The sequence below is a fragment of the Zonotrichia leucophrys genome, chromosome 26 (assembly GCF_028769735.1).
Source record: "Zonotrichia leucophrys gambelii isolate GWCS_2022_RI chromosome 26, RI_Zleu_2.0, whole genome shotgun sequence".
NCBI lineage: Eukaryota > Metazoa > Chordata > Aves > Passeriformes > Passerellidae > Zonotrichia > Zonotrichia leucophrys.
This window is the reverse complement of record NC_088195.1, coordinates 3,035,751-3,060,334: the sequence shown is the minus strand read 5'-3', so window position 1 is coordinate 3,060,334 and position 24,584 is coordinate 3,035,751. Positions and strand designations below refer to the sequence as shown.

Genomic DNA, 24,584 nt, shown 5'->3' with positions numbered 1-24,584 from the left:
CCTTTATGAAGAGGACTTCACCGGGGTGAATGGCGAAAAGATTAGCTAATTAGAGGGTGAGACACAGGGTTTAGGATTTATGTACAGGGGGGTTTGGAGGAGTAAGATGGAGGAATTGGGGTGTGTCCTGTCCTCCTTCTTCTTCCTCTTCTCCTCCATCTTCTTTGGCCACGGTGGCACCTTTGGATTGGTTATTACTGAGAGTACACCGAGTTATAAGAATAGATGGTATTGGGGAAAAATGATAAATATTGTACACGTAACAATGGGTATAAAGATAGGTGGCTGTCCGGGGGACGGCACAGTGTGCCCATGGCTGACTGCTGAGCAGATCTTTGTTCGGCTGAAAGAACATCTTTTAGATAAACAATTAATAAACATAAAAACCGAAAGAAGAACTGAAGCCTCTTCTCGTCCTTCGATACGCGGGCTGCCCCAAGGCCACCCCGGGCCTTTCCAGGCCCCTCAAACAGCCGAGATAAACCGGACAGTGGGTGAGGTCTCGGAATCTCTGCTGGTCACAGTGACCCTGAGATGGGTTACGAAGTCTCTTTTCCCAGCCCGGCGGTCGAAGGAGTCAGAACTCTTCAGTTCTTGTTCTCAAGGCTGTTTATTGTTTCTTTTCTGTAAAATTCTTTCTCCTGGCCTGCCGAGGTCCGTTCAGCAGGTCAGACAGAGGCACTCTGCCCACCTCAGAGGCAGTGTTATCTTTTTATACTAAAAATTACCTGGTTTTAGTATAAAGTTATGGTAAATAATGTGTTATTTACCATAACTTCCCAATACCTATCACCTATGTCAGACACTGAGTTTCTACTCCAAACCAATCTAAAAGTGCCAACATCACCCAGAAGATGGAGGCTAGGAAGAAGAAGGAAAAAGGACAAGGCACGCCCAAATTCCTCCATCTTGGGACCCCCAGCTCCCATTCTATAAATCTCAAAAATCTATTTTTCACCCTGTGATAAATTCACTATCATTCTACTTAAACTTTTGTGGCTTGTAAATCTCCATATAAAGGCTGGGAATTTTTTCCATGGATCAAGATCAAAGGCACAGGGGTCTTGGGCGCCTCCGGGGTAGCCAGAGGAGTTTTCTGTGTTCTGACACGAAGGGTTTGGATGGGAAGGTGTGGGATCTCAGCACCTCAGGACTGAGGTGCCGAGCCACCGAGACCACCCTTGGGGGGCTCGGGAGTCCTGGAATGTTCCAGAAGTGTCTGGTGGCTGGACTTTGATCCTACACAGGAGACGACACCTGTATGAGGACAGGAGGGTTTCACCGGGGTGAATGGTGAAGGGATTGGTTAATTAGAAAGGGAAACACAGGGTTTAGGATTTCTGTACAGGGGGGTTTAGAGAAGTAAGATGGAGGAATTGGGGCGTGTCCTGTCCTTCTTCTTCTTCTCCTCCATCTTCTGTGGTGATGGCGGCACTTTGGGATTGGTCATTACTAAAAGTGCACCGGACAATAAAAATAAAAAGGATTGGGGAAAAATGATAAATATTGTACACGTAACAATGGGTATAAAGATAGGTGACTGTCCAGAGGGCAGGGGAGTGTGCTCATGGCTGGCTGCTGAGCAGAGCTCTGTCGGGCCGAGAGAAAATCTTTTAGATAAACAATTAATAAACATAAAGACCGAAAGAAGAACTGAAGCCTCTTCTCGTCCTTTGATACGCGGGCTGCCCCAAGGCCACTCCGGGCCTTTCCAGGCCACCCAAACAGCCGAAAACCGGACAGGAAGGGATTTTCCACCACAGGGATTTTGGGGACAGACCTGTGATGGGGCTGTTGTTGTCATCGCCAGGGATCCACGTCAGCCGCACGCTCCTCTCGGCCAGATCCGTCAGCTCCAAGTCCCGGGGCTGGTCAGGTCGTGCTGTTGGAATGGGATAAATGGGAGGCTGGAATTGTCCCAGGAGCGAGTCCCAGTTCCCATCACCTCTCCCAGCCCCGTGGGCAGGACGCGCTCCAGGGCACGATCCACATCCTGCAGCTCTTTAGGGGACTGGAGTGATTTTTAAAATATAAATGTGGTCATTTCTGACAGTGTCTTGGCTGGAAATCTTGCCTTTCCCAGGGAAAATCTTCCTTTCCCTGGAAAAATCCTCCTTTTCCAGGAAAAATCCTGTCTTTCCCAAAAAAAAGGTGGGAAAAGCACCAGGTTCTGGTTTAGGGAGTTTTGTGACCTTACACAGAGAAATGCAAATGAACAGCAGAAAAAGGACACAAAACCTTAGTGGAAATATAAATTTGACAGAAATCTGCCTTCTCTTTGAATGTGATCACAAGGACCAGCTCATGCAACAACAGGAATAAATTCCAGGTAAAAATTTGAGAATTCCATGCATTTCTGGGGTTTTTTTCCATCGGGATTTTCAAACACAGGTAAAGTGATTCCTGCACTCGGGAACTGCCACCATGGGACACAAAACGTGGCAGAACAGGAGCTTTCCACCCAACTGGTTGGATTTTCAAGGACAATTTGGATGGAACTTGGAAAAATCAGCTGCTTCAAGGACAGCTTGGGCAGGACTTGGAGCTCCAGCTCCTTCAAGGACAACCTGGAAGCCTCCTTCAAAACTCCTTCTACAGACAACTGGAAGCCTCAACTCCTCAGGACATTGGGAAGGACTTGGAGCTCCAGATCCTTCAAGGACAACCGGAAGCCTCAACCCCTTTCAAGAAACAACTTGGGCAGGACTACGGAGCTCCAAGATCCTTCAAGGACAACCTGGAAGCCTCAACTCCTCCAAGGACAACTTGGGCAGGACTTGGAGCTCCAGATCCTTCAAGGACAACCTGGAAGCCTCAACTCCTTCAAGAACAACTTGGGCAGGACTTGGAGCTTCAGCTCCTTCAAGGACAACCTGGAAGCCTCAACTCCTTCAAGAACAACTTGGGCAGGACTTGGAGCTTCAGATTCTTCAAGGACAACCTGGAAGCATCAACTCCTTCAAGAACACTTGGGCAGGATTTGGAGCTTCAGATCCTTCAAGGACAACCTGGAAGCCTCAACTCCTTCAAGGACAACTTGGGCAGGACTTGGAGCTCAGATCCTTCAACCTGGAAGCATCACCCTCAGGAATTTGCAGCTGGACTCCAGTCTCCTTGGATACTGGAGGACCACAAGTGGATAAAGGAAGCTGGGAATGGACTTGGAGCTCCAGCTCCTTCAAGGACAACCTGGAAGCCTCAACTCCTTCAAGGACAACTTGGGCAGGACTTGGAGCTCCAGATCCTTCAAGGACAACCTGGAAGCCTCAACTCCTTCAAGGACAACTTGGGCAGGACTTGGAGCTCCAGCTCCTTCAAGGACAACCTGGAAGCCTCAACTCCTTCAAGGACAACTTGGGCAGGACTTGGAGCTCCAGATCCTTCAAGGACAACCTGGAAGCCTCAACTCCTTCAAGGACAACTTGGGCAGGACTTGGAGCTTCAGATCCTTCAAGGACAACCTGGAAGCCTCAACTCCTTCAAGGACAATTTGGGCAGGACTTGGAGCTCCAGATCCTTCAAGGACAACCTGGAAGCCTCAACTCTTCCAAGAACAACTTGGGCAGGACTTGGAGCTCCAGATCCTTCAAGGACAACCTGGAAGCCTCAACTCCTTCAAGGACAGCTTGGGCAGGACTTGGAGCTCCAGATCCTTCAAGGACAACCTGGAAGCCTCAACTCCTCCAAGGACAGCTTGGGCAGGACTTGGAGCTCCAGATCCTTCAAGGACAACCTGGAAGCCTCAACTCCTTCAAGAACAACTTGGGCAGGACTTGGAGCTTCAGCTCCTTCAACCTGGAAGCATCACCCCCCAGTTTTTCCAGCTGCCACCCATTTCTCTTGGAGTTACTGGTGAGGGAAAACCAAAACCAAGGTGGGAAATCAAAGGAAGGTGAGGAATTAGTGACGATTACCTTTGGGTAAATCTCTCAACCGATTAGCGGGGATGGCTGCAAGGTAAGACAGTGCTTGTTAAACCGGGTTAGTTTAAGCTTGGGTGGCCAAAGGAGCACCTGGCAAACATAAAGTTGCAGATTTCAGTGGGATTTGATCCAGTTTGGGAAGCAGAGCAGGAATATCCTTCCCCCAGAGACCTCCGTGTGTTACCCACACTGGTAGTTGGCAGCAAAAGGGAAATATCAGTTTGGTGTGGGGTTAATGAGCCATTAGGGGAAAGGAGGGGAAATAAATCAACCCCAGGGGAATTATTTGGGATTATTTGGGATTCCTGTTCCAGCTGTGGAGGGGCACTGGCAGGTTGTGGCATTCCCGGGAATCTGAGGTGGCCAGGGGATGATAAATCCCTGTTTGCCAAGCAGAGCTTGCAGTGGCAAAAATGGGAATGGGGTGAAATTTGTCCCTCCCTGTGCTGCAAAGGGGACACACAAAGGGGGACACACAGGGCCAGGAGCAGCTGGCTCAGCCCCAATCCCATTGCTCAGCACCCCAACACCCCACTAAATTCACCCCCAAATTTGGGACTTTTCTCATGGATCTTCAACATCCACCTGGGGATATTTTGGGCTGTGTGCCACAATCCCTATTTAGCTTTTTTTCCCTCAAATCCCAGTGTTTTGCAGTATTTCAGTGCCATCATGGGGGACGAGGCAGCAAATCCTGTGACAATGGAACCCCTGCTCTGCCAGCACCACCCTGAGCATCCAGGGGACAATCTTGGAGCCCAGATCCCCCTTCCAGCCTGACCTCGAGGTTGGGGTGTCCTGTTCAAAGCCAAGCACTCAGCTGTGGGGTCAGGGGGGCTTTACCCAGCACGGTGAGATAGGCCTTGGCCAAGTCCTTGTCCAGCTCCGTGTTGGCCACACACGTGTAATCACCCTGGTCCTTCTCAGTCACTCCATAGATCATCAGACCATCCTCTTCCTTCTTCATCCTTCAAAGAAACAATGTCCCAGAATTCTGCCCCAACATATTTAGGAAGCAGCGTTGAAGGCTGGATGCTCCCTGACAAAATCCAGCTGGAAACCCAACCAGAGCAGGAGAACATCTCTGGTCTGGAGGTTGCATCAGCTGAGGATGTGCTGGGTTATTCTGGGAAAGCTCATTTCCTAAGGAATCACGCGCCCTGGGGTGTATCTGGGGAATAATCACATTTTTAGGACAACAGCCAGCCCTGGGCTCGTGCCCTGGGATCAGATCTTGCCTCACAAGAAACAGGAGTCAGGTACAGAAAGGAAATTAGAGCTGTGCCAGCCGCAGCAGAGAAACATTAATTCTGGAGCGGCTCGTTATGAACTCCCAGATTTTATCAAGATGTCCTGAAATATCCGGGAATAAAACCCACGGCAAAGTCTGGATTTACTGATAAATCAACTGGAATTGCTGGAGGGAGCCAATGAAATTAAAAGTGCCAAAAACATCAGAGGTTGCTTAGGTGGGAGTTCAATATTTATCCCTGGGGACACCTGGAATGTTCTGCTAAAAACCCAACAATTCTGGGAGAGAAATCGATGGAGTTTTTGGGCACAGACCTGTTCCCCAGGTACAGGGGGGCATCGTCCTTGAGCCAGCTGACCATGAGCCGCAGCGTGGGGTCGTGCCTGACGCGGCAGTGCAGCCGGAGCATGGTGCCCTTCGTCACCACCTGGTCCTCGGGGCCCCTCACGATCCTGGTGGGGTCTGCGTGGGGTCACAAACAAAGGGACACGTTCCAAACTCCTCAGGACCCCTCAGGATCCCTGCGGGGTCTGCATGAATTCAGGGGCTTTCTCCCAAACTTCTCATGTCCTCCGTGACTTTGGTGGGGTCTGCACAGGGTCAAGGGTTATGTCCCAAACTCCTCAAGTTCCCTCACAACCTTTGCGAGGGTCTGCACAGGGTCACAAACATAGGGTCACACCCCAGACCCCTCAAGTCCCCTCACAACTTTGGTGGGGTCTGCATGGGGTCAAGGGTTATGTCCCAAACTCCTCAGGTCCCCTCATGATCCTGGTGGGGTCTGCAGGAGGTCACAAAGGGTCATGTCCCAAAACCGCGGGGCTTGGCTGAGGGACTCAACAGAGAGCAGGGAAGGACAAGCACAGCTGGGGTGTTTGTCCGGCTTTGAACAAATAAATTAATTTAACAAGTCATTAATTTGTGCTGAGCTTTTAAAAAGAGCCCCATTTTTTGGAGTCAGCAGCCAGATTTGCTGAGCGGGGTAAAAACAATTCCAAAAATGTTTTATTGTCCTCAGCTAACCCTGAGGAACACTTGGGGTCAGTGTTGACGTTGCTGGTGGCATCTCCCAGCCTGACACCCAACCCAAACCCTCCCACCATCCCCAGCCTTGGCTTTTCCCAACATTAAAATGGAATCTCCGCCATTTCAAAGCTCCCAGCCCTGACCTGCTGGAAGATCAGATCAGCCACAACCAACCCCCCTCCACCTCAAGGGTTATTCCTGATGCAACTCCCAGAAAATCCAAGATTTTAGCCTCGACTCTTTCTACTGCAACTTCCAGAAGATCCAAGATTTTGGCACCTCCATGCCCCTACCTTTGACCTCCAGGCGGACCTGGGCCTCAGCTTTCCCCAGGATGTTGGTGGCCACGCAGGTGTAGAGTCCCTGGTCCTCCTTCCGAGCCATGAACATCTCCAAGCTCCCGTTCTCGTAGGCTTTGTAGTTGCCTCCATCCAGCGTGTTCCCCTGGCCGTCCTTAAACCTCCCAACACCACAAAGTGCTGTTGGAAGGGAAGGAAAAGCAGGAAACCCCCCCTTTCCCACCCCTCAGGATGGGATCCGGCTCTTACCAGCGCAGGGTGGGGATGGGGGACCCAAAAAAGGGACAATCCAGGCGCGTCCTGTTGTTCTGGATCACCCTGATCAGCTGGTTCCGGGGGCCCAGGATCCGGGGAGGAACATCTGCCAAGCATCAAAATTCAAGCCATGGAGAAGGAAGAAAAATGGATTCTGCTGCTCTTTTCCAGCCTTTTCCCTGGTTTTTTTTTTGGTTCATTTTTCCTACTGGCGCTTTCAAAACCTAGTAGAGCTTCTCCATTCCACCTCACCTCTCCTTCCAGCCTCGTTTTGTGACTCCCTGGAGTTTTGTATCCCTGGATTTGCCCAGCCTTTGCCTGGTTTGAATCCATGGCAATGCATTCCTGCTCCAAAACCTGGGTGCCTTTGAGCATTCCCTCAGAACAGCAAAGGGGAAAACTCATGGAAAACTTTGGCAGGGAAAAGGGGGCTTGGAAAATCCAGGGAGAGTGATTTTTACATGTGAGTATGTAATGGGATAAAAGGGAATGATTTTAAACCAAAATAGGAGAGTTTTTGTGGAATACTGGGAAGAAATTCCTGGCTGGGAGGCTGAGAAGGGGCTGGGATGGAATTCCCAGAGAAGTCGTGGCCGCCCCTGGATTCCTGGAAGTCCAAAGCCAGGTAGGATAGGGCTTGGAGCACCTTGGGATAGTGTAAGGTTCCATGACACGCCCTTCCAAAAGGGTGCAATTTTAGATGAATCCCAGAACCAACCAGTTGGAAAAGGTTTCCAGCAAGGTTGGAAAAGACCTTGGCGATCATCAAAACCAACCTATGACCCAACCTATGAAACCAATCTGTGAAACCAACCTTGGCACTAAGAGCCACATCCACCCTTTTAAGACGAGCTTTGAGCTGAGCTTTAAGGTCCTTTCCAACCTTGGATTCTGTGGAAATTTGAGTTTTGGAGCTCCCCTTGCCGCAGACTCACCCAGCACGCTGACGAAGGCGTTGGCCAGCAGGTAGCCGTGCTCGTTGGACGCGTTGCACTGGTACACGGCGCTGCTGCCGATCTGCGTGTCCCGGAACACGATGGTGTCGCCGGCCACCTCCCGGCTCGGGTTGGGGGGAGACGCTTCAAAACAAGGACAGCTCCTTTAGTTCCGTTCCGAATTAAAATCCACCCCGTAATCTCATGGAGCGTCCTCCCAGCTCAGCCCAGTTCAAACCCGGTTGCGCGGGGGCGTCCACGGCCCTGGATCCGGCTATCTGGTGAGGGGCGAAGGCCAGGGCCCCTGCGCATCTGAAGCCAGCCCCCCTCGGCATCTTGGCCTCGGGCTGAGCTGGGGGATAGCTCGGAGCAGCGCGGTGAGAGACGAATTAGGAGGCGACCACTTGCTGGGGGTAAACTGTCGGTTTATTACAGAAGAACCAACAAGGAGGGGAAACACCCAGCAAATGGCCCCGAACAGGGGGCAGGAGAGGGTTTTAAGGGAAAAGGGGGGAAGAAGGCAGGGAAACCCAGCTATCCAATAGAAATACATATTTGGAGGTACGAAACATAACTGATATACCAAAGTAACCAACTGTTATAAATCATAGGAGGGGCTCCGGGGCTACAGCCAACCATAACTCCCAGAGAAAAGAAAATTCTCGAAACCTGGGAGGAGAAAAGGAGTGATTGACTGGACCCAAGGAGGAGACAACTTTCACTTTATAAGAGAAACCAGGGGAGGAGCAGTTTCATTTCCATAGCAACCTAACTGACAGGGTAGCAGCAGGAAGTCCTGGCAAAGGAAGAAACCATTTAATACAGAAAATAGGGGGAGCAAACTAACAAACTTAAAAACACACCACAGCACCCGGTGACGGTGTGTGAGTTCCACAGACACAACTGGGAGCCAGTGGGTGAACTGGGCCCATCCCAGAGAAGGGGGGTTTCAAGTGGGTGTTGGACCCCACCAGCTGCTCTGGCTCGTGCTCAGCCATGAGATCCTTGGCTGGAATTTTGGTGGGATTTGGGTGAGATTTTGGAGAAGGTGGCAACAGTGGCTCATGCTCAGCCATGAGATCCTTGGCTGGGATTTTGGTGAGATTTTGGACAAGGAGGCAACTCCATCTCATGCTCAGCCAGGATATCCTTGGCTAGGATTTTGGTGGAATTTTGGCTGATATTTTGGAAAAGAAAGCAACTCCGTCTCATGCTCAGCCATGAGATCCTTCGCTAGGATTTTGGTGGAATTTTGGCTGAGACTTTGGAAAAGGAAGCAACTGTGGCTCATGCTCAGCCAGGATATCCTTGGCTGGGATTTTGGTGGGATTTTGGCTGGAATTTTGGAGAAAGAAGCAACTCTGGCTCATGCTCAGTTATGAGACCCTCGGCTGGAATTTTGCTGGGATTTTCACTGGGATTTTGGTGTGATTTTGGCTGAGATTTTGGAGGAGGAAGCCACTCTGGCTAGTGCTCAGCCAGGATATCCTTGGCTGGGATTTTGGGCTGGGATTTAGGCAGGGATTTTGGAGAAGGAGGCCCAGCCTCTCCCGCACTCACATTCGATGGGCTCTCCGTTCACCAGCCACTGGATGGTCGGTTTGGGGTTGCCGTTGGCCCGGCACACGAGCCTGCCGTCCTCACCGGGGGCCAGGATCAGGTTCTCCGGCTCATCCAGCCAGTAGGGAGCAGCTGGAAAACAGCCCCACCCCGGTGACACAGGGACAGCGGCACCACCCCAACAACCCCCTCCAACACTCCCTGGGGGAGGAAGATGATGGAAAAACCGAGTGGGTTTCCCGGGATTCGGTGAAGGAGGAGAGACCCCTTTCCTCTCCCATGCCACACAAACCCACCACCATTTCTATCAGAGGGTTCCCATCCCCTCCTGCTTTTGGGGCCATTTGGACAAGATTTAATTCAAAAAAGGGAAGATTTAGATGGGTTATTGGGATGGAATCAGGGTGAGGAGGGGCTGGGATGGAATTCCCAGAGAAGCTGTGGCTGCTCCATCCCTGGAAGTGCCCAAGGCCGGGTTGGATGGCGCTTGGAGCAACATGGGACCATGGAACGTGTCCCGGAACTGGGCCATCTCTGACGTCCTTCCAACCCAACCCATTCCATGATTCCCTGAAGAACTTGGACCCATTCCCAGGGAAAGGCCTCGCTGTCCCTCCCAGCATTCCATGAACGTCCCCTCCTGGCTCCAGGCGGCCGGGACCCGAAGAGGGAAGGTAAAGGTGACGTACCCTTCACTCTCACGGAGATGGTGTGGCGGATGCTGCCCATCTTGTTGGAGGCCAGGCAGAAATATTCCCCGGAGTCCTCCTCGGACACGTTGGAGATGCGCAGGGCCTTGTTGAAGTTCTCCAGCTTGGTTTTACCCACCGGGAGCTCCCCGCCTTTCTTGTACCACATGATGTCCGGCGCTGGTCTGAGGAGAGGGGGGGCAGATCAGAGCTTTTCCGAAGGCCAGGGAATGACTCCCAAGTAAAGAGTTGTGATTCCTAAATAACAGTGAAATTCCCACCCTGGGAACCACCAAAAGCCAGGGGGAAGGTCTGATCTAACTGGTGGGCCACCCTTATTCCCATCACCTTTTCCATCACCCTCCTTCCCACCATCACCCCTAAACCACGGCCCTGAGCATTCCCAGTGGGTCAGGGGCTGTGTTCTCCTCCTGATCATCCTGGGAATGCAGGATCATGGAATTCTGGAATGGTTTGGGGTGGAAGGAACCTCCAAGCCCATCCCAGACCATGGTCTGATGGTGTGGGCTGGACCACGAGCCCAGGACAATTCTGGGGGACACAAATGTCCTCCCCCACAGTGTGATGAGAAGCTCATGGGAAATTCCCCAATTTTAGGGCAAACCAGTGAGGAGTTATCCTTGGACAAGGATCTGAAGACACCTGGAAACCTCAGCATTCCCGTTTGCTCATCGAGCAGCTTATGGGAGCATTGTTAGCAGCTAAAAGGAGGGAATGATCCCTTTTTCCCAATCCAGGGGTGATTCCTTGCGCTGATCCCGCTGGGAATTGCTGGGAATCGCCCTCTCCGTGGTACATACACTCCGGAGGCGATGCATTCCAGCAGGAGATCCACCCCTCGGAGCACCATCTGGCTGCTGGAAGTTCCGTAGGGATACATGAAGCTGGGAGTGGTTTCTGAGATCCCTCGGGCTGGAATCAGTGGGAGAGAAGGAAAAACGGAACAAAACCAAACATAAAAGGAAAAAAAAAAGAAAAAAAAGAAAACAGAACACAGGTCTTTTAAAAGTCTCCGGGAATTCATGGAAGGCATCACCTCCCCGGCCATCCCGGGATTCTGAACTCACCCAGGAGTGTGCCTGGAAAGGGAAGGAGGGCTCCAAATGAATTTGGGATTGAAAAAAAGGAGGGGAGAGAGAGGAAGTTCGGCAGTCAGGGGAGAGAAGGAGCAGCAGAGGGGACTGAGCGCTGGGAATGGTCCCCATTCCATCAGTTCCTGCTTTTCCTGCCCTTCCCTGCCTCTGGAAAATGGGCTGGAATCAGATGGAATTGGGGAATATTGATGGATGTAACATATAACAAAGGACAGCAGGAACAATGGGCGTGGGAAGGGTTTATTCAGACCCAGAGCTGCTTTTCCACAGAATTCTCCGGGATGCAGAGCATTCCCAGGGCTCCAGCAGCTCCAAGGAGGTTTTCCAGCTTTCCTGGAGGCCTGGAAGGATGGTTCCCCTTGGAAAGGGACAGCTCAGCCACCAAAATGACCCATTTAGGGCTGGACAGGGAAGTTTAATGGGAAAAAACACAAAGGGAAGACACGAGACAATTCCCTATGGATCCACACACAGTGAAGGCCTCTGTGCAAGGGGGAAAAAATTAATTATTCATGGAAAAAATTCCATTAAGGAGTGGAATGATTGACCTAGATCCGGATCAGTGAGGACAAAACAGCATGAGATGGGCGGGAAAGCAGCAGTAGCAGGGATGGAAGTTATGGGATTAGGAAAGGGATGGGATGGGATCAGAATAGGGACACAAAAAATCCTGGAGTGATCCATGGGGAGAGACCAAAATTTCCTTGGCTCAGTGAGTGGGAGGATTTGGGGAATTTTTGGAAACTTCCAGAGCTGCAGCAAGGGAAAGAAGAGGGGAGTGAGGATGGGGGGCTCTTCCTGAAATTCCCACCTTAGGGAAGGAAAACCCAACCCCGGGATTCATCCATGGAATGTTTGGAATTGGCTCCACGCCCACATCCCGCCGCTCCCACGGGCTCCGCGTGCGCTCCCGGTTAGTCAATTACGGATTAATGGATTACCAGGGCAGGAAAATCCCAACTTTATCCCGAAAATCCGACTTCTCTGGGTCTGTCTGCATCCCTGCTCCTGGTTTAGTCCCATTCCTGGTGAAACCAGCTCGACCCATCCCAGGGCAGAGCTCCCAAACCTCCACCACAAGCGGGAGCTTCTCCCGCCAAATCGGAAAATGGGAATGAATTATTTTATCAGCCAAGATTGGCTTTGATCAGGATTTATTCCCACTCTGGATCCTGTGGGATAGCTGGAAGCGCTAAGCGGAGCAAGCTTAGGATTTTACAAGCCTGTATTAATGATGGCAATTAAAAATCAGGGGGATTAATTAGTACCCTCCTGGTTTTAATGAACCAAAGGACAGCATGGAAAAACCCCTGATTTTTGCCTCAGCACACCACTATTAATAAATAATAAATAACAATTAATAAATAATAAATATTTTGCTGTTTCTAACAGGGAGCAGCCAGAAATTCCCTCAGAACCTGAGGCTCTGAGCATGTGGAAGTTCCAGCTGGAAATGTCAAGGTTTCCCTCATCCCTCTGGATGGATCCAAGCTGGAAAAACAAATCCTGGGGCTGTTTATTTCGGCTTAAAAACTGACTCTGATCCCAAACTTGGCTGTGAATTGGGATCATCCCAGAAACATCTGATTCCCATCCCAGAGCTGCCCCTTTCCCATCTAAAATTCCTCCATCAGCTCTGTTTTCCAAGGATGTGCTCATCCCAACACATCCCAGCTGCTCAACCCCAGCACAAGCTCAGGTTTGGCAAAAAAAAAGAAAGGAAAAGGAACAAAACAAGGTTTTAATTCCATTGAAAAGGGGAAAAAAGTGGGAAATTCTGCTGGGAAATGAAATGCTCCATTTATCCTTTTGGATTGTTTTTCCCTGATAATTATCCACAGAATTCTGGGAATCATCACTCCAAGCCCTGGGGACAAGGGGTGGGTGACACTTCCTGTGGTTATCCCGGTCCTGGAGAGGAATTTGGGACAAGTCTCCCACAAATCTCCCGTGCTCCACGTCCCCACCAGCACACCCCACATTCCCAAGCTCGGGAACATCCTGGGAATGGGATTCCCAGCCTTCCAGACCCCTTTTCCAACTTCCTCTGGAGCTGAGCCGGGATCACGGGGATCTGCACCCCAAGGAAGGACAGCCAAGAGCCCCAAATCCCCCCAGCACCTCAAATCCTTGGGATTCACATCCCAAGCTCCAGAATCCCCAGCCAGGTCATTCCAGGGAGGAAGGCTGTGGCAGCCACAGGAAAATGATTGAGGAGAAGAATTGTTACCCCCAGCTCATTAATTATTGAGTTAATTAAGGCCTGGGTTGGAGTTCAGGTCTGCACAGGGGTGGGAGAGGGGGATCTGAATCCTCTGGAGCCAGGAAGTTTTCCATGGAATGTTACAACAAGAAGAGCAGGATGAAACGAGGGACAGAATGGGATTGTGTGGATAAAATCCCATTTTCCTGATGGAGCCACTCTCAAGATCCCTTTTCCCTGAACAAAGATATCCAGTGGGAAATCCAGAAGCCCAGGAAAGCTCTTCACTGGAATTCCCTTTGTCCTTGTCCTATCTCCCTTCCAGCTGGTTGATGCCGCTCCCACCACAGCTGATTTTGCTGCCAATCCCTTTTCCCAGTCGTTTTTCCAAATATTTCAGCCCATTCCAGCATTTCCTCCCAGGCCAATTCTGCTGCTGAGCCTTTCCCGGCTCCTCAGCTCCCTCCAAACCGTCCTGCTCCCGATGCCAGGATCCCAATTCCCTTTTCCGTGCCCTGGCCTGGCACATCCCGCTCTTCTCCAGCTCTCCCAGCTGGCAACGCCCTCCTTGTCCCCAAAAGTCCCCTTGGGATGGGAATTGTGCCCTGGGCTGTGCCAGGCCCTGAGGAAGCTCCGGCTCCACAGGGATTTCACTCCAGGACACGGTGGGGACAGCAAGGGACAATCCCAGCCCCAAAAGCAGCAGGAAGGGCAGGAAGGGAATCCTGTCTGGGACAGCTCCAGATCTGGGAGCAGCTGGAATCTGGTGGCTTTGGAGAGGTGGTGACATTCCCAGGATTCCCAAACCTGCCCCGTCTCCCGCTCCCTAAAATCCCTCACGGCTGCCCTTGTCACCCCAACACATCCCTGACAATTCCAACCCACTCCCAGGGCAGCCACCCTGGAGTTTTCGTGCCTGAAGCACAATTTAGGATTTTGGGAGGAGCTTCTCCCAGAAGGGGCAGAATCCAGAGGGAATTCCCTGCCCAGATTTAGCATTTTGAGATGGGATTCTCCCACCAGGCACAGAATCCAGAGGGAATTCCCTAACCATATTTAAGATTTTGGGATGGGATTCTCCCACCAGGCACAGAATCCAGAGGGAATTCCCTAACCATATTTAAGATTTTGGGATGGGATTCTCCCACCAGGCACAGAATCCAGAGGGAATTCCCTAACCATATTTAAGATTTTGGGATGGGATTCTCCCACCAGGCACAGAATCCAGAGGGAATTCCCTAACCATATTTAAGATTTTGGGATGGGATTCTCCCACCAGGCACAGAATCCAGAGGGAATTCCCTAACCATATTTAAGATTTTGGGATGGGATTCTCCCACCAGGCACAGAATCCAGAGGGAATTCCCTAACCATATTTAAGATTTTGGGATGGGATTCTCCCACCAGGCACAGAATCCAGAGGGAATTCCCTAACCATATTTAAGATTTTGGGATGGGATTCTCCCACCAGGTACAGAATCCAGAGGGAATTCCCTAACCATATTTAAGATTTTGGGATGGGATTCTCCCAATATGCACAGAATCCAGAGGGAATTCCCTGCCCAGATTTAGGATTTTGGGATAGGATTCTCCCACCAGGCACAGAATCCAGAGGGAATTTCCTGTCCCAACAAAGGATCCAGCTCATGTCCAACCTCTCTGCAAAAGAATCACCCAGATTTCAGGAAAACCCAAATATTCCTCTTTTTCTTCCCTCTTTTTATCCCTGCCTGATTTCAGCTGGAAATCCCAGGAATGTTCCTGCTGGAAATGTTCTTCTGGAGACACAGAAAAGCGGGATGAGGATCTGACATTTAAATCCTGAGCAGACCAAACTCAGCTCAGCCACGTGGGGCAGACCCTACAAACCCAAACCTCCCAAGCTGGGCTAAACTCACTTAAACCCCGCTCAGCAGGAATGGGGAAATTTGTGGGGTTTTGTGGTGGCTTGGGTGGATTTATGCCGATAAATTTTGGCAAATCTGAGGCCACGATGGGGACATGGCGACAGCAGAAGGGACACGGGCAGGGAATGGGGTCAGTGGGGTTAGGCGGGACTGGGTTAAGCCGGGACTCCCAAAGCCAGCGTGGACTCACCGCGGTACATGGCGGGGGAATTTCCTAAAGACGTTTCGTTATGGGACTTCTCTGCAATTGAACAAAACACCGTGAGCAGCGCCGGGGAGGCGGGGACAGCATGGGAAGGGGACACGGGAATTCCCAAAAAACAGCCAGGGTGGGGGACGCTGGGACAACCCAAAAAACAGCCAGGGTGGGACAGGGTGGGGAACGCTGGGACATCCCAAAAACAGCCAGGATGGGCACACAGGGAATTCCCAAAAAACAGCCAGGATGGGGGACATGGGGAATTCGGAAAATCAGCAAGGACAGGGGACATGGAAATGCCCAAAAACCAGCCAGGATGGGGGACACGGGGACATCCCAAAAAACAGCCAGGATAGAGAGACACAGGGACATCTCAAAAAACAGCAAGGAAGGGGACACGGGAAATTCCCAAAAAACAGCCAGGATGAGGGACATCCCAAAAACAGCCAGGATGGGGGACACTGGGACAACCCAAAAAACAGCCAGGATGGGCACACAGGGAATTCCCAAAAAACAGCCAGGATGAGGGACACAGGAATTCCCCAAAAACAGCCAGGATGGGGACACAGGGAATTCCCAAAAAACAGCCAGGATGGGGGGACACTGGGACAACCCAAAAAATAGCCAGGATGGGGGACATGGGGAATTCAGAAAAACCAGCAAGGACAGGGGACATGGAAATGCCCAAAAACCAGCCAGGATGGGGGACACGGGGACATCCCAAAAAACAGCCAGGATAGAGAGACACAGGGACATCTCAAAAAACAGCAAGGAAGGGGACATGGGAATTCCTAAAAAACAGCCAGGATGAGGGACATGGAGAATTCCCAAAAAACAGCCAGGACAGGGGACATGGTGACATTTGAAAAAACAGCTAGGATGGATACATGGGGAATTCCGAAAAAAACCAGCAAGGATGGGACAGGGTGGGGAACAGTGGGTCATCCCAAAAACCAGCCAGGATGGGGGACATGGGGAATTCAAAAAAATAACCAGGGTGGGGGACATGGTGACATTCCAAAAAGCAGCCAGGACAGGGGACATGGGGACAGCCCAAAACCACAAGGACAGGGGACACGGAAATTCCCAAAAACAGCCAGGATGGGGGACGTGGGGACATTCCAAAAAACAGCCAGGGTGGGGACATGGGAATTCCCCAAAACCAGCCAGGATGGGGACACAGGGACATCCCAAAAAGAGACAGGATGGGGGACATGGAGACATCCCAAAAACCACAAGGACAGGGGACACGGAAATTCCCAAAAACAGCCAGGATGGGGGACGTGGGAACATCCCAAAAAACAGCCAGGATAGAGAGACACAGGGACATCTCAAAAAACAGCAAGGAAGGGGACATGGGAATTCCTAAAAAACAGCCAGGATGGGGGACGCTGGGACAACCCAAAAAACAGCCAGGGTGGGACAGGGTGGGGAACACTGGGACATCCCAAAAACAGCCAGGATGGGCACACAGGGAATTCCCAAAAAACAGCCAGGATGAGGGACACAGGAATTCCCCAAAAACAGCCAGGATGAGGGACATCCCAAAAAACAGCCAGGATGGGCACACAGGAAATTCCCAAAAAACAGCCAGGATGAGGGACATGGAGAATTCCCAAAAAACAGCCAGGACAGGGGACATGGTGACATTTGAAAAAACAGCTAGGATGGATACATGGGGAATTCCGAAAAAAACCAGCAAGGATGGGACAGGGTGGGGAACAGTGGGTCATCCCAAAAACCAGCCAGGATGGGGACATGGGGAATTCAAAAAAATAACCAGGATAGGGACATGGTGACATTCCAAAAAGCAGCCAGGACAGGGGACATGGGGACAGCCCAAAACCACAAGGACAGGGGACACGGAAATTCCCAAAAACAGCCAGGATGGGGGACATGGGAATTCCTAAAAAACAGCCAGGATGGGGGACACTGGGACAACCCAAAAAACAGCCAGGGTGGGACAGGGTGGGGAACGCTGGGACATCCCAAAAACAGCCAGGATGGGCACACAGGAAATTCCCAAAAAACAGCCAGGATGAGGGACATGGAGAATTCCCAAAAAACAGCCAGGATGAGGGGCATCCCAAAAAACAGCCAGGATGGGGGACATGGGGAATTCCCAAAAAATAGCCAGGATGGGGGACATGGTGAATTCCCAAAAAAACAGCCAGGATGGGGGACATGGTGAATTCCCAAAAAACAGCCAGGGGACATGGTGACATTTGAAAAAACAGCCAGGATGGATACATGGGGAATTCCCAAAAAAACCAGCAAGGATTGGACAGGGTGAGGAACAGTGGGACATCCCAAAAACCAGCCAGGATGGGGGACATGGGGAATTCAAAAAAATAACCAGGATAGGGTCATGGTGACATTCCAAAAAGCAGCCAGGACAGGGGACATGGGGACAGCCCAAAACCACAAGGACAGGGGACACGGAAATTCCCAAAAACAGCCAGGGTGGGGGACATGGGAACATCCCAAAAAACAGCCAGGATAGAGAGACACAGGGACATCTCAAAAAACAGCAAGGAAGGGGACATGGGAATTCCTAAAAACAGCCAGGATGGGGGACATGGAGACATCCCAAAAACCAGCCAGAGTGAGGGACACAGGAAATTCCCAAAAAACAGCCAGGATGGGGGACATGGGGACGTCCCAAAAAACAGCCAGGATGAGGGACATGGGGACATCCCAAAAACAGCCAGGATGGGCACACAGGGAATTTCCCAAAAACAGCCAGGATGGGCACACAGGGAATTCCCAAAAAACAGCCAGGATGAGGGACACAGGAATTCCCCAAAAACAGCCAGGATGAGGGGCATCCCAAAAAACAGCCAGGATGGGGGACATGGGGAATTCCCAATAAATAGCCAGGATGGGGGACATGGTGAATTCCCAAAAAAACAGCCAGGATGGGGGACATGGTGAATTCCCAAAAAACAGCCAGGGGACATGGTGACATTTGAAAAAACAGCCAGGATGGATACATGGGGAATTCCCAAAAAAACCAGCAAGGATGGGACAGGGTGAGGAACAGTGGGACATCCCAAAAACCAGCCAGGATGGGGGTCATGGGGAATTCAAAAAAATAACCAGGGTGGGGGACATGGTGACATTCCAAAAAGCAGCCAGGATGGGGGACATGGGGACAGCCCAAAACCACAAGGACAGGGGACACGGAAATTCCCCAAAACCAGCCAGGATGGGGACACAGGGACATCCCAAAAAGAGACAGGATGGGGGACATGGAGACATCCCAAAAACCACAAGGATGGGGGACACGGAAATTCTCAAAAACAGCCAGGATGGGGGACATGAGGACATCCCAAAAAACAGCCAGAATGGGACAGGGTGGGGAACACTGGGACATCCCAAAAAAACAGCCAGGATGGAGACATGGGAATTCCCAAAAAAAAGACCAAGGATAGGACAGGATGGGGGACATGGGGAATTCCCAAAAACCAGCAATGACAGGACAGGGCAGGGAACACCAGAATTCCCAGAAATCAGCAAGCATGGGAGAGGCCGGAGCAGGGATCCGAAAGCACTCGGAGCGCGGCGCCTTCCAGGACAAACACAGGAGGAGCAGCAGGAAAAGGGGCTGATTTCCCTCTCCAAGGGGTGGGAAGAACTAAAAGTGTGAGAATTGTAGAGCAAATATTTCCTTGGAATGTTTTACTCTTTGGAATCTTTGGGAAAACCCAAAAATCAGAGCAATTTGGAGGGGGAAATGGTTTTTTTTTTCTCTGTTTTTTGACTACAAAAATTCCGTATTCCAGCTGCTTTTTCCCATGGGATGGACACAGCTGGACAATGATGTAGGAAGGCAAGGAGGAGATGAAATAATAATAATAATAATAATAATAATAATAATAATAATAATAATAATAATAATAATAATAATAATAGTTATTTTAATTATTATTATTAGGCTTTAAAAGCACAAGCTGCTGTAACATAGTAATAGTAATAATAATAATAATAATAATAGTAATAAAATTTTTTTTAGAGCACAACCTGCTGTAAAATCCCTTTGAAGGACCCAAACTCAAGGATTAAGGCTGAGATGATCCAAGAGTTTGGGACAAATCCAACCTTGTCCCCTTCCAACACTTTATGGATAAAGAATTTTTAAACTGGAAATTAAAGCCTCAGTTGCAAATTTTTTAAGGCATCTAGGAGGTTCCTGGGGTAGAATTTGCCTCTGATCCTACAACAGTTTTATCCCAAGGAAAACTGGAAGAAAGGGATTTGATTTTCCAAGGTCTGGGAGTGAAGGGATGTGGGGGCACCTGAGGGGAGCTCAAATCCATGAAAATCCACCAGGATTTCATCCAGGTCACTTCCAGAGCTGGATAAATCACCAGGGTGGAGCCCTTGGAGGCTCCAAACCCCACAGATCTTTGTTTGCTGGGATTTTTCCCAAAAATAAACACCAGGATTTTCTTTGCCCAGCTCTTCAAACAGACAAATATTCGGAACTCACAAATAATATCCAGAATTTACAAATTGTATCCAGAATGAGCTGCCCACATTCCCAGCACTGGGAAAGAACCCGTTGGAATGATTTAAATCCCTGATTCCCTACTCCAGCTTTGCACCGAGGAGGAGCTGCTACACCAAGGTGGAAAACTCGTCACTCCCAGGTCCCTCTCATCACATTCCTGCTCATTCAAGCTGCCGGGAAATCAAATTAAATTCCTCCCACCAGCACTCAGGAGCGCCTGGTGCTTCCCAAAAACCCGCCAGCACCTCCCAGCTGGATTTTCCTGGGAATGCTGGGAATGGGTGGGAGATCCTGCCCACTGATGGTCGATGTTCATGGAGGATTTTGTCACCTCAAGCCCCTGTGACAGCTCAAGGTCGTTGTGTCCCTCAAACTGCCCCCATTCCCTGTTCCAGAGTCACCCCAGTGCACCAGGAATTCCTTTTCCTTGAGGAATTCTCATTCCTGGAGGAAAATGTGCCCTGGAAAAGCTCTGGAGAAAGCCCCTGGTGTCCCCTCATCGGTGCTCGGTGGGGACACCTGGGGATGCCCATCCCGAGTGTCCCACCAGATTCCAGAGGCTCCCGCCAGATTCCAGAGGCTCCCAAATTCCTGGAGCAAAGGAGGCCCCGGAATATCCACAGCCACATTCCACACTCGTTTTTCCACCTCCAATCCCCTGGAGCAATCCACGGCCAACTCCACCTTCCCAAAATATCCCTGGACATTTTACATTTCTGTGAACCTGGTGGGAATGTGGCAGCACTCCCAGTTTTATCCCAAAGATGTGGAATTGGTGATTCCTGCTCCAAGTTACCTCTGGGTATTTTACACTTCCCTGGAGATGAATTTCCCTTGATGACACAGAAACGTTCTCCAGTTTATCCCAAACACATGGAATTGGCGATTCCTGCCCTAAATCACCTCTGGATATTTTACATTTCTCTGGAGACATAGGAATGCTCCAGAAGTGTCAAAACTCTGCAATTTATCCCAAACACACGGAATTGGTGATCCCTGCGTTTCCATGGAGATGATGGGAACACTCCATATGGACAGAAACCCTCCCTGTTTTATCCCAAACACACGGAATTGGCGATTCCTGCACCAAAGATCCCATTTCCCTGGAGATGGTGGGAATGCGGGAATGCCCCATTTGCAAAACACTCTCCAGTTTACCCAAAACACATGGAATTGGTGATCCCTGCGTTTTCCTGGAGGTGGTGGGAATGCCCCAGCTGTGCTGAAACACTCCCGGTTTTATCTCAACATTGGGATTTGGTGTTGAGATAAACTGAATCTCTTCAAGCTACCTCTGGATATTTTACACTTCCCTGGGGACAGTGGGAATGCCACATCTCTGTCAAAACACTCCCAGTTTTACCCAAAATGCACGGAATTGGCAATTCCTGCATTTCCCTGGAGACAGTTTGGGGTAAAACCCTCCCTGTTTTATCCCAAGCACACGGAATTGGCGATTCCTGCACCAAGGATCCCATTTCCCTGGAGATGGCGGGAATGCGGGAATGCCCCATTTGCAAAACGCTCTCCAGTTTACCCAAAACACATGGAATTGGTGATCCCTGCGTTTTCCTGGAGGTGGTGGGAATGCCCCAGCTGTGCTGAAACACTCCCGGTTTTATCTCAACATCGGGATTTGGTGAGTCCTGCTTCAAGCTACCTCTGGATATTTTACACTTCCCTGGGGACAGTGGGAATGCCACATCTCTGTCAAAACACTCCCAGTTTTACCCAAAATGCACGGAATTGGCAATTCCTGCATTTCCCTGGAGACAGTTTGGGGTAAAACCCTCCCTGTTTTATCCCAAGCACATGGAATTGGCGATTCCTGCACCAAGGATCCCATTTCCCTGGAGATGGTGGGAATGCGGGAATGCCCCATTTGCAAAACACTCTCCAGTTTACCCAAAACACATGGAATTGGTGATCCCTGCGTTTTCCTGGAGGTGGTGGGAATGCCCCAGCTGTGCTGAAACACTCCCGGTTTTATCTCAACATCGGGATTTGGTGTTGAGATAAACCGAATCTCTTCAAGCTACCTCTGGATATTTTACACTTCCCTGGGGACAGTGGGAATGCCACATCTCTGTCAAAACACTCCCAGTTTTACCCAAAATGCACGGAATTGGCAATTCCTGCATTTCCCTGGAGACAGTTTGGGGTAAAACACTCCCTGTTTTACCCCAAAAACACGGTATTGCCAATTCCTGCATTTCCCTGGAGACATTGGGAATGCCACATCTGCAAAACACTCCCAGTTTTACCCCAAACACACAAAACTGGCAATTCCTACACCAAACCACCTCTAAAACGAGGAAGCTGCAACCCCTCCCTCCCCATCCACCCCAAAACCACCCAAACCCATCCTCACCCCACCCAAACCAAACCACGGGAGCCGCTCTTCCCTTAGTGGATTCCCGGCCGGAAAACCCTTTGGGATGGAGACCAAACTGGTCGCCCAGTGAGCCACTTACTGGTTTTGACCTTGAGGGTGTAAGGGTTCTTCTGCTGGATGGTGTGGGTGAAGTGGAAGCGGGCGTTGCAGCTGTAGTCGGTCAGCGCGTCCTGCGCCAGCACGTTGGAGAAGTAAAGGTCCCCGTTGTGGCCCTGGGACACGCGCTTGTCCTGTGGGATCGGCTCCATGGCTGGGGGGGAGAGGTGGGAATTCAGGGCCAGGTGGGAATTCAGGACCAGGTGGGAATTCAGGGCCAGGTGGGAATTCAGGGCCAGGTGGGAATTCAGGACCAGGCGGGAATTCAGGACCAGGTGGGAATTCAGGACCAGGTGAGAATTCAGGACCAGGCAGGAATTCAGGGCCAGGCGGGAATTCAGGGCCAGGCGGGAATTCAGGACCAGGTGGGAATTCAGGGCCAGGCGGGAATTCAGGGCCAGGCGGGAATTCAGGACCAGGCGGGAATTCAGGACCAGGTGGGAATTCAGGACCAGGTGGGAATTCAGGACCAGGCGGGAATTCAGGGCCAGGCGGGAATTCAGGGCCAGGCGGGAATTCAGGACCAGGTGGGAATTCAGGACCAGGCAGGAATTCAGGGCCAGGCGGGAATTCAGGGCCAGGCGGGAATTCAGGGCCAGGCGGGAATTCAGGGCCAGGCAGGAATTCAGGGCCAGGCGGGAATTCAGGATCAGGCGGGAATTCAGGACCAGGCGGGAATTCAGGACCAGGCGGGAATTCAGGGCCAGGTGGGAATTCAGGGCCAGGCGGGAATTCAGGGCCAGGCAGGAATTCAGGGCCAGGCAGGAATTCAGGGCCAGGTGGGAATTCAGGACCAGGCAGGAATTCAGGGCCAGGCAGGAATTCAGGGCCAGGCGGGAATTCAGGGCCAGGTGGGAATTCAGGACCAGGTGGGAATTCAGGGCCAGGCGGGAATTCAGGACCAGGTGGGAATTCAGGACCAGGCAGGAATTTAGGACCAGGTGGGAATTCAGGGCCAGGTGGGAATTCAGGATCAGGCGGGAATTCAGGACCAGGTGGGAATTCAGGGCCAGGCAGGAATTCAGGGCCAGGCGGGAATTCAGGGCCAGGTGGGAATTCAGGATCAGGCGGGAATTCAGGATCAGGTGGGAATTCAGGGCCAGGCAGGAATTCAGGGCCAGGCGGGAATTCAGGGCCAGGCGGGAATTCAGGACCAGGCAGGAATTCAGGGCCAGGCGGGAATTCAGGATCAGGTGGGAATTCAGGGCCAGGTGGGAATTCAGGACCAGGTGGGAATTCAGGGCCAGGTGGGAATTCAGGATCAGGTGGGAATTCAGGGCCAGGTGGGAATTCAGGACCAGGTGAGAATTCAGGGCCAGGTGAGAATTCAGGGCCAGGCAGGAATTCAGGGCCAGGTGGGAATTCAGGGCCAGGTGGGAATTCAGGATCAGGTGGGAATTCAGGGCCAGGTGAGAATTCAGGGCCAGGTGGGAATTCAGGGCCAGGCAGGAATTCAGGACCAGATGGGAATTCAGGGCCAGGCGGGAATTCAGGACCAGGCGGGAATTCAGGGCCAGGTGGGAATTCAGGACCAGGCGGGAATTCAGGACCAGGTGGGAATTCAGGGCCAGGTGAGAATTCAGGGCCAGGCGGGAATTCAGGGCCAGGCGGGAATTCAGGGCCAGGCGGGAATTCAGGATCAGGCGGGAATTCAGGACCAGGCAGGAATTCAGGACCAGGCGGGAATTCAGGACCAGGTGGGAATTCAGGACCAGGTGGGAATTCAGGACCAGGCAGGAATTCAGGATCAGGTGGGAATTCAGGATCAGGCGGGAATTCAGGACCAGGTGGGAATTCAGGGCCAGGTGGGAATTCAGGACCAGGCGGGAATTCAGGACCAGGCGGGAATTCAGGGCCAGGCAGGAATTCAGGGCCAGGTGGGAATTCAGGACCAGGTGGGAATTCAGGGCCAGGCAGGAATTCAGGGCCAGGTGGGAATTCAGGATCAGGCGGGAATTCAGGACCAGGCGGGAATTACGGAGAACGGGAATGGCGAAGGAATGGGGCATGTGAGGTGGAGAGCAGGGATGGTGAGCCCGAAGTAGGAGGAAGGGCTCTAAACTAACAGAAGCTGCCCTAAATTAACAGGAAGTGCCCTAAATTAGTGGTTATGAGCCTAAACTAGAAGAAAGTGTTGGAAGTTAGCAGGAAAAAAACCCTCAGTTACAGTAACGACCCTAAATTACAATAACGACCTAAAATAAGCAGAAAGTGCCC

General features: G+C 51.2%; 1 protein-coding gene across 23 annotated transcripts in view; it reads right to left on the bottom strand.

Moving 5' to 3' along the window:
• NFASC (neurofascin) overlaps window positions 1-24,584 on the bottom strand; it is a 108,313-nt gene that overhangs the window by 54,128 nt on the left and 29,601 nt on the right. For 14 of the 23 annotated variants that reach the window (XR_010442819.1, XR_010442822.1, XR_010442823.1 and 11 more), the window contains 12 exons: window positions 22,351-22,521; window positions 15,355-15,405; window positions 10,761-10,872; window positions 9,940-10,124; window positions 9,251-9,382; window positions 7,691-7,834; window positions 6,750-6,861; window positions 6,495-6,661; window positions 5,490-5,637; window positions 4,767-4,891; window positions 3,915-3,950; window positions 1,781-1,882 (listed from right to left, as the gene is read on the bottom strand). Coding sequence is in view for 2 of the 23 variants with exons in the window: in XM_064732911.1 (XP_064588981.1) it covers window positions 1,781-1,882; window positions 3,915-3,950; window positions 4,767-4,891; window positions 5,490-5,637; window positions 6,495-6,661; window positions 6,750-6,861; window positions 7,691-7,834; window positions 9,251-9,382; window positions 9,940-10,124; window positions 10,761-10,872; window positions 15,355-15,405; window positions 22,351-22,521 (1,485 nt within the window). In the remaining 21 variants the exon portion in view is untranslated. The remainder of the gene's footprint in view (window positions 1-1,780; window positions 1,883-3,914; window positions 3,951-4,766; window positions 4,892-5,489; window positions 5,638-6,494; window positions 6,662-6,749; window positions 6,862-7,690; window positions 7,835-9,250; window positions 9,383-9,939; window positions 10,125-10,760; window positions 10,873-15,354; window positions 15,406-22,350; window positions 22,522-24,584) is intronic. The other 9 variants (XR_010442827.1, XR_010442830.1, XR_010442837.1 and 6 more) reach the window with 2 other exon arrangements.